We start from the raw sequence: 10,000 nt of genomic DNA, 5'->3' as shown, positions 1-10,000 counted from the left end.
ACAAACACACACACACACACACAACGAAGTATTACTATTAGTTTATACCGCTACGATTTGTTTGACCAATTTCACTATTATAACTACCACCACCACTAAATTAAGCAGCTAATGGTATCATTCCTGTAATTACAATTACTACTTCTACAACTAGTACTATTTCTGCTAATGTAACTTTTATTACTGCTAGTATTACTACTATAACTGCTTCTGTCCATGTCAGTACTAATTTAACATGATTCAGACTGTGAAGATAGTTAACACAACGTTAATCATATCAGTAATTATTGCCATTCGTTTCCCAGTTCCCTTCCCTTTGTAAGAGGTTGCTATTTAAGAAAGCATCCTCCTTCCATTTTGTACTGCTGAAGAGGATTGCAGTTAGCAATTGAAATATATAGTTTCGCTTACTCTATTCCTTCTTTCGTCCGACTGTGGTGTTCGTTGTGATTTACAAATGTATCACTACATTTCTCACCAGTGATTGTTATTGTAATTCAGCTCAGACAAGGAGACCTAATACCAAAATTAACATCAAACGGACAATGGAAATGATCGTGATAGTCGCTAGAATATTTAAGAAATTAATATGACTCCTTGCCCTGGAAGTCGAAACACATATGGCAAAGGTAACGATCTTGGTCGTAGCTATAATTTTTCTCGTTCTTGAAGCCTACACGATCAATATTATTGCGCAATATTCCGTATTGTACAATATTATTGACGGTGTAGAGTTGGTATCGAAAAATGACACAATATATAAGAAGACATCAAATGCACATACCAAACACGTGTGCCTCATCAATACCATCGTACACCGTCAATAATACTGCACAACACGGAATATTGCGCAATAATATTGATCGTATAGGCACCGCTTAATTCTTGAACACAATATTTGTATAAAGAAAAAGACTGAGGTTTTTCTCTTTCCACAGAATCCTGACCTCCCTTGCCCTGCGACTGTCATAAACAATTATCAAAGTATATATGCAATAGAGATTAGTAATAACGAATAATGATGGGTTATAATGATAAAATAGAGTTCTTTGTATAAGAAACCGACAGAATTCTGATATTTTTTTATATTCATAAAGAAAAGTTAACATTCTTTTCAAAACCTGTACACGAGATTCACTTTCCAAAAATCTGGTATATTTTGGAAACGTGTTTTCGTTCTGAAAATTGGAAAATACAAAATTTTAGAGATTCACAATAGAGAGAATGATCTGGGTATCTTTCCAGATGTACTAAATAAAATGAATAGATAGATAAACAAATAAATAAATAGGTGAATAAATATATAAAAACGATGAATAAATAAATAACAAAAAAGATGAATTAATAAATAAATAAAAACGATGAATAAACAAATGAAAATAATTAATAAATAAATAAAAACAAACGAATAAATGAATAAATGAATAGATAAACAAACAAATAAGTAAATAAATGAATAAACGAATAATTACATTAACAAATAAATCAATTAATAAACGTGCAAACAAATAAATAAATTAATATACATATAAACAAATAAACACATACATAAATCGATAAATAAATGCAGTAGTATGGCTATCTAAATATTCTGTTTCTTCAACAGCATCACATACGACCGAAGTTACTCACGGACTTCGCCTCGTCTGCGCCTACGTCGACTTGTGCTAGAGCGACAACGACCGAAGAATGAGGTTCTCAAGAGCACAAGGACATCCGGGGTGGGTCCTCAGTGTCCTCCTCTTTCTCACCACGATGCTGACAGTGTGGGGCTTCAGCTTTTCTTGTTTTGGCTTCGGGAGAGGACGGAGAAAGGAGTCTACCGTCAGAAAAAGCCACAACAAGTTGCTGTACATTAATATGGATGGGTAGGTTATAGCTGGTTCTTAATGTGTTTGTGCACGTACACACACACACACACACACACACACACACACACACACACACACACACACACACACACACACACACACACACGGCTCAACGGCGCAGTGGTACTGTTCGCAACTCTTGTGGGCAAGGTTTTTTGTGTGTGCGCGCGCGCACGCGCGCGCGCGCGCGTGTGTGTGTGTGTGTGTGAGGTCATAGATCGGTCATATATGAGCTCCGAGGTCTCATCTGGCAGGGTAATAACTGTCAATCACGAGTCTAACACGTGGTCCAAGACCATAGTAAATCACACACACACACACACACACACACACACACACACACACACACACACACACACACACACACACATGATAAATTGGGTAATAGTAGACAGGTAATATACACATGATCTCAGGCTTGTGCAGAGGGGGGGAGGGGTTCTGGGGGTGCCCAAGCATCTGCCCCTTTGCCCTGTGCCCCAAAAGTGCCCTTCACAAAAATATATAAAAATGAAGGACAAAATGATTTCTCACAGGCTTTTTCCATTTTCTTACCATTCAGAAATTATAATGTGGAAAATGGATTTGCACCCTTCCGGACATTTGCCAAATACGAATAATACAAAAGAGTGAAGTGTCCAATTTCCTGCCCAAAGCACCTGCCCCTTGCAATGTCTGTGCACGTTACTGCATGATCTTAACTAGGCGCGGATCCAGGAATGTTATTTGGGAGGAGGGGGTGGGGGGCGAGCCGATTACCGATACTTGAAACACGCCGATATTCTAACCCCAAGAGTAATGCTGTTGGCTTGGAGATTTGTCCAGAAACCCTAAGTCTGTTTTGCTCGTAATTATATGTAAAATCATATATAATTCAAACATACAAAAACGACATACCCCATCACATACAAGTACTGACTGATTATGAACGTGTACCATACTCGGGGCGTTGGGGGTGGGGAGGTGGGGGTCCCTCCTTGTATCCGCGTCTGATCTTATCCTTTGTCTTCTTCTCTATAGTTTCCGTTGGGACTACGCGGACGACCAACCCGGCAAACTCCCCGGCTTCTCCCGCTTCCTGAAGGACGGAGTCAGGGCAGCATGGACCAACCCGCCCTACCCGACGCTCTCCTTCCCGTCCATCACGACCCTCGCCACCGGACTTTACCCAGAAGAGCACGGGATCGTCGGTAACTTCTTCTATGACAAGGACACGAAGGAGGTCTTTTCCATGTACAACCCCTTCGCCACTGGAATGAGCAAAGTGGGTCTTCTTTGCATATTGGGAAGGGAAAGAGGTTGGGGATTAGGGAGGAAAGAAAGGTCCCTCAAGTTCCCTACTTTAGGATCTTGGAATGAGGTTGAGGAGTGGGGAGAGGGCGAATAGGCAGAAGGATGAGTGGTCATGGAAAAGAAAGTGACGGGGGAAGGCGGGGAGTAGATTAGTGTGGTCTGTATATGTTTGTATATATCATTGAGACACGCCCATATTCACACAGAGCGGCGGTGACGGACCTCAGTCCATTGACATGATCCACACAAAGAGTGACGTACCCCCTGCCCTCAGTGGTACACCGCGGAGCCTATCTGGACGACTGCCACGCGATCCGGGCGTCGGACGGCTCTCTACTTCTGGGCGCGGTGTGATGTGACCATCAATGGTGTCCATCCGGAAGTCTGTATGCCGTTCCTGCCACTAACCGATGCCATTTTCTTCCGGCATAACCTGGACAAGGCCGTGGACCGCCTTGAGGAGGGCTTCGACTTTGTGCAAGTATGAGGACCTAACTTGGGGATCCTTGTCTTTGGCGTTAGATCCTTTCTGTTCCGAATGTTATTTTTTTATCTTTATTCTGGCTACCGCTAAAGTATTTCATTCAGCTAAGCCCTGTGGCACCCCAGATTATCTCAGTTAACTCTTTCCATACCTTGTTACATCTCATTTGAGTGATTTTATAATTCTACTGATTTTCGTGACTCTCTCCATGGCGATGGGATTGTGATGATGTTGATCATTTTTCATCTTCCAGTGAAAATAGCTATCTCAGGTAATAATCCTTAGTTTTGTATAGCATGATCTTACTTATTACACAATCACTACGTAAAAGTCTTTCTTCTTTGACAAAGGGGTGCCAGGGATAAAGGACAAGTGCGCACTCAGTGCGAAAAGTGTTGGTCATCAAAACTTCATTTCATTCCCATCCGAAGCAGTGTCACATATATGCCATAGATTACACTGAAAGGATAAACTTTCTGAACCTAGTGTCTAATAATCATGATATGAGGACATCCCCACAAGAATTCGTTTTTGTAGTATTATATTGTGATATTTTGTACTTATTTTGATCTTTGCGTTTATCAAAGTTGTCTTTCAAGGTATACGTGGCCCACGCAGACGCCGTTGGACACAGACACGGCCCGGATTCGAGGCAAAGGAAGAGGGCCATTCGCGAACTGGATGAGGCCTTGGCGCATCTGATGAATCTGTTGGACTGCAGAGGTCTTACAGACGAGGGTATGTGAGTTCGATTATAGATAAAAATATTTATGAGAGTGACTTGTAGTTGCTGAAAATTTGGTTGCGTACCAAGATTTTCTTTCTACTAAGTTTCAGTAATTTGACTTTGTGTGGAATCTATATATTCTAAAAAAATATCTGTATCAAAGTGGAGAGTTAATTTCATAAGTGAAGCTACTACGTTAAACGATAATGTCACTGATGTATAAATTTTTGGGGTAACAAATTCATTTGTTTTTGTACGAAATTATCTCAATTCACGGGTTACTCTTATGTAGGAGCACAAATGGGTGGCTCTAACTCTTAAAATATTTTTGTTTATTCGTGGGTTATGTCTTTCATGCGTATCCAAGAAATAAGGAATAATCTAGATTTCCTGTCGCTTATTTAGCATTCATTAAGGTTTCATTACGACACTATGTGGGTATCATATGAATTCGTCCCTAAAGAATTTCCAAGTCATTCACAATTCACTTTCATTACCCATTCGGTACGATGACTCCTACGTAGGCGTTATAAGGCGCAAGCGGGTATATGAGGATGGGTTGATGTCTTGATTATATTAATTTTGTAGTTGTAGCTGAATGACCCCTATATTCTGTGAACAGACCTGATTACATCTTCTATGATTATTAACATTCAGAGTGAAAGAGAACGACTAATACAGCTGTAACTTTATACTTTATAATACGAGTATTGTGATGCATCATCGTACGTCAGGCAGCTAATGCTGCCAGCGAGAATTCGACTCTTTTTGAAAATGTTAAGTAGAATAAAAGTCCTGATTTTTTTCTTTTTCCCGAATTGCAGTAAACATTGTGATCGTGAGTGACCACGGGATGACGACAACAGACCCAAAGAACACGATCCAGCTCGAGATCGACAACTTCCTGGACACAAATCTTGTGGAGAACCTCGCTGACTACGGCGCCTTCATGAACATCAAGGTTCATCCGGGTAACGTGGAAAAGGCACGTACGACGCTCACCGGAGAGTAAAAGAATTATTCAAAGAAATCCTATACAGTCTGTAGAATTAAAGAAGCTTGTAGGAGGTTACATAGTCAACAGGCCTACACTAGGCAGTTCCATGTCCCTTATCACCAATCATCCTAATCCATAAAGCTATCTAAACTCTTTAAACAACCAGTTGTTTCAGAGTTCACTACATGGTTACCTAGTCTATTCCATTCGTTAACCACTGTATTGGTAAATCAGTTCTTGCCTCATTCTTTCTTAAAACTAAAATTGTCTGCAAAAGGGCAGAAACTTGGAGAAAGATATATAATGTGCCAATATAATATTAAATCTAATTACATTTGACTTAAGTTGTCGCATACCCACACACACACACACACACACACACACACACACACACACACACACACACACACACACACACACACACACACACACACACACACACACACACACACACGAGTATATATATATAATATATATATATATATATATATATGTGTGTGTGTGTATATATATGTATACATATACATATATATATATATATATATAAATATCTACCTATCTATATATATATGTATACACATACATATATTCTTTTGATCTACTTATCTATTTTGTTATTTATTCTAATTTATTGACCTATCAATTCATCCATATATTCATTCTTATGTACTTAGCTAATTATTAGTCAATTTAGTAATGTATTTATTAAGTTATTTATCTATTTATTTATGTATATATTAACTTTCATTTCTTGATCATAATTCACTAACAAATTGTATAATTGAATAACAGATCACTTGCTTAACCAATCTACTCATTCAACTACTTTCTATTTCTTTCGCGTTCTCTACCACGGATGGGCTATGACAGGTGCGTAGTCAACTCGCGGCAATGCCCGGAGTTGACGTCTACCGCCGCGACCAGATTCCATCAGCGTTCAACTTCACGCGAAGTCCGTACATCCACGAGATCGTCCTTCAGGCCCGACCCGGTAAGGTCGAAAGTTGGTTATCATATCACGAACAGTATATATGTGCATAAAGGCTTGGAGGTACTTACATGTGCGTATCGTACACATATGCAGGAGCATACGCACACACGTATACATACACACGCACCCACACAACACACATACACACACGCAAATACACATATATACATACACACAGACACACACACAAGCATGCAATAATATATATGTATATATACATATATATATATATATATATATATATATATATATATATATATATATACATACACATATTCACATAGACATTATTTTATTCAACTTAGACGGGAACCTATGATCACTAGAGACTTTGATATAATAAATACCTTTATGGGGAAAGTCAATCTTAGATATCCTACTCCAAGCTTCGCTTTTTCTTCCACGACGAAGGTGTCTGGATAAATCCTTCGAAGTCCCTGAAGCAGGTGCCGCTGAGCGACCTACAGGTGTACCGAGGAGGCCACGGGTATCCTCCACACCACACAGACATGAAAGGAATCTTCTTCGCCAAAGGTCCAGGTAAGCTGGAAGGCGTGGACCGAGTAACAAGAGTTCAGGGGCCGAATTTATAAAAGATCCTAGCCCCTAAGTCTAGACATAAATCGTCCAAATGGAGGCGCTTTTACCTAAATCAACTGTCCATAATGTCAAGGTTATGTCTAGACGTAAGTATTCAGGTCGCCGACATAGGGATTTAGGTCAAATCGCCGCCGTTAGGGTTAGGATCTTTTGTAAATTCGGTCCCAGGTTTGTATTGTCTGTTCACTCACAAAGAGGCGGGGCTTGATGAGTGACGTCATGTCGCGCTGTCTTGGTACTGAAGACTACGTTATGTCTTGTTGACCTTGAACACATTTTCAGCAAATGTGAACAAACTTTTTGTACTTAGCATTTTGATGTGTCTAAAATTTCTTCATTTGGTGTTATGTTCTTAATCTGAAACAGGTCACTAACCGTTTTAGAGATACTTTTGTGTGGTGGTTTGAGAGGCATGGTTTTCTGAAGTGCATTCAAATTGCCCATTAAAAGTGTGTGTGTGTGTGTGTGTGTGTGTGTGTGTGTGTGTGTGTGTGTGTGTGTGTGTGTGTGTGTGTGTGTGTGTGTGTGTGTGTGTATGTGATTCACCACCATAGTCTTGGATCACGTGTTGGACTCGTGATCGACAGCTAGTTTGTGTGTGTGTATGTATGTATGTAGCTCCCCACACGCTCGTTAGGAGATGCACACTCACCCACACCCACCCATCCGCAATGACATTCTGTCTCAATCACACACACACACACACACACACACACACACACACACACACACACACACACACACACACACACACACACACACACTGTTTTAAGAGTAACTATTTGGTTTAATTTTAAAATGTGCTCACCGATTTTTACTTATTGTCTCCCAATGTATTACCATAATCTTGAGCGAGTCTGTAGCCATGTCTATTGCATGGAAATCTCAAGAACATTGTTTCTTGTCTTTGTGCACAGACTTCCGGAAGGGGACGGTGATTGGCCCGGTGGATATGGTCGACGTCTACCAAGTACTTACGTGGGTCCTCCGGATCCCTGCTCTTCCTCACAACGGCACATGGGCGCACGTGGAACCAGCCCTAGTTCGATAGGGCTACCCGTCTTTTGGGTGGAAAAAATATAATAGATGGTTCCATTGTTATCTTCATGGTGGTCTTTCTGTCTATTGGTTATGATACGAAAATAAGTTTGTTACCAGAGCTGGGCGCGTTCCTCGGTGCGTTCTTAGGTGCGTTCCGCTTCAGTTTGGCCACGGTTAGCGCTCCAAAAATATTAAAGCAATATAGGTGCCGGTATAGTATGTGGTCTACCAATTGGATGTGGCCTACGAAAATTTTCTTTGGTATAGTATGTGGCCTACTGGACATTTATTTCGGTATGAACATGTCTCTTAAGCTTTAATAGTTTGGGAGCGCTAACTGCGGCCAAACTAAAGAGGAACGCACCGAGGAACGCATACAGGAACGCGCCCAGCTCTGTTTGTTACTCAGGGGTTGCGACGGAGATGAATGAAATAGCCTGGCGACACGAGTGATATAAAAGAAAGTTCCACGTGGTAAGGAAGGGGGTAATGAAGGTTAACTATTACCCTTTCATTACCAAAGAGGTTTAGGTTAATGAGCTTAGCGAGAGCCAGGACAAAAGGGAAATTGTCACCGATAGGGAAGTGTTAGAATGTTGCTTTAGTACACAAAGCTTATTCTGACATTTTAATACCTTCATCACAGTGGCACATTTTCTGGGAAGTTTTGTTTTGGCAGTCATATAGGCGATTGTCTATTTTTTCTTTTTTTATGTATGTACTTTTTTTTTTTTTTTAATCCCGTGTCGCTCAGGCGTTCTTTTTTTAATTTTCTTTTTATTCTTTTTTTTAGATGGCATTGTACTTTTATGCTTCCTAAGTAGAACCGATTATATAGTATAAGCTCCAGTTTTGGCTTAAGTCTGCTCGAGTTGACAAGTTGACTTAGATCGTTTGATTGTAGGTAGTATGAACTCAGATCATGATCAGCAGCGTTGTAGTTGAGATAGAACTTGAAGGCGTTATCACATTGGGCTATTTTCCCTTCGACTGTTGGAATCTGATATGCTAAAGGAAAATAATTTTCCTTCAGCAAAAGTTCTGGAGGTGGACCGTACCACCGATTAATTGGAGGTTGGTGGAAAAATAGCCCAGTGTGATTGCACCTTCAGAAGGGTTGCCCTTCACCGACTAAAATCGCTTTGTGTCAAATGGCCCAAATTTCATAACTTGAACAAAGAAACTTAGCAACTACTTTCAACTTATTGTGAAGATAGCGTGGTACGCTATTTCAACCGTCCAGCTATGTTTTTTGCGGAAATAAGGTCAGGCAGTATTATGGTCATAACATCAAAGTTAGGTTAGCCTTTCTTAAGTGAGGTTAGTTTAGGCTAGGTTAGGTGAGACTAGGCAAAGTAAGGGCAGGGTTTGGTCAACTCATGTTAGGTTAGGTTAGGTTAGGTTAGGTCAAGCGAAGTTAGGTCAGGTTGTGTCAGGTTAGATTAGGATAGAAGTTGACAAATGTTGACTCAGATTTCTATTATCTTGCATTTTAAACTGACGGAGATAACGATTTATCACGGCCGATGGGCTGTGGTATTGGCGGACAAACATGGCGTATTGCTTATGTTTCTGGCATCCGCATTTCCGCGTGTAAATGATAAGTCAAAGCTTATTGTGGACCACTCAGATAGTGCGAAAGAGAGAAATAAACAGAAAAGAAAAGGAAAATGAAGAAAGAAAAACAATAAAAAGTCACGGCTGGGAAATGACTTAGACTACGAAACAAATTACAGCATAATTTCCATACGGTGAAAATAACATATTACTAATATCACCGTACGGTGGAAATAACAAAGTCATGAATAAAAGCTGGCATTAGAAAACAAACAAACAGACAAAGGAATACATAATCAAAAATAAGATCAATGAAATGAATTAGAATGGACAAAAATAAAGTAAAATGAAAATAACTTTTTGTCTTTTCTTTCCAAACGGGAACGGGACTTAATGTCCAGAAAACCGTGACACGCTCTATGCACTTTATTCTGGCTAC

The 10,000-nt window shown here is 40.1% G+C and overlaps 2 protein-coding genes across 2 annotated transcripts in view; both read left to right on the top strand.

The window, feature by feature from the left end:
- Window positions 1-1,452: 1,452 nt before the first annotated feature.
- LOC143018541 (glycerophosphocholine cholinephosphodiesterase ENPP6-like) lies at window positions 1,453-5,387 on the top strand. The gene is made up of 5 exons (XM_076173979.1): window positions 1,453-1,868; window positions 2,892-3,135; window positions 3,439-3,645; window positions 4,248-4,386; window positions 5,200-5,387. The coding sequence occupies exons 1-5, from the start codon at window positions 1,690-1,692 to the stop codon at window positions 5,385-5,387; spliced, it is 957 nt and encodes a 318-aa protein (XP_076030094.1). The 5' UTR covers window positions 1,453-1,689.
- Window positions 5,388-6,246: 859 nt separating this feature from the next.
- Window positions 6,247-10,000, top strand: part of LOC143018482 (glycerophosphocholine cholinephosphodiesterase ENPP6-like) — a 3,872-nt gene continuing 118 nt past the window's right edge. The window contains exons 1-3 of the mRNA XM_076173854.1: window positions 6,247-6,363; window positions 6,775-6,903; window positions 7,881-10,000. The exon at window positions 7,881-10,000 is cut by the window's right edge and continues 118 nt beyond it. Coding sequence (XP_076029969.1) covers window positions 6,264-6,363; window positions 6,775-6,903; window positions 7,881-8,014 — 363 coding nt within the window. The 5' untranslated portion in view covers window positions 6,247-6,263 and the 3' untranslated portion in view covers window positions 8,015-10,000. The remainder of the gene's footprint in view (window positions 6,364-6,774; window positions 6,904-7,880) is intronic.

The sequence above is a fragment of the Oratosquilla oratoria genome, chromosome 35 (genome assembly GCF_046742065.1).
Source record: "Oratosquilla oratoria isolate Oo_2021 chromosome 35, ASM4674206v1, whole genome shotgun sequence".
NCBI classification, from domain to species: Eukaryota; Metazoa; Arthropoda; class Malacostraca; order Stomatopoda; family Squillidae; genus Oratosquilla; species Oratosquilla oratoria.
The sequence above is the reverse complement of the archived record's forward strand: the minus strand, read 5'-3'. Positions and strand labels throughout refer to the sequence as shown.

Bases quoted from the DNA above. Each gene is read 5' to 3' on its own strand.
- LOC143018541 (XM_076173979.1), top strand. From the start codon at position 1,690: ATGAGGTTCTCAAGAGCACAAGGACATCCGGGGTGGGTCCTCAGTGTC. The intron at 1,869-2,891 runs GTAGGTTATAGC...TCTTCTCTATAG, and splicing joins CTGTACATTAATATGGATGG to TTTCCGTTGGGACTACGCGG. The intron at 3,646-4,247 runs GTATGAGGACCT...TTGTCTTTCAAG, and splicing joins AGGGCTTCGACTTTGTGCAA to GTATACGTGGCCCACGCAGA.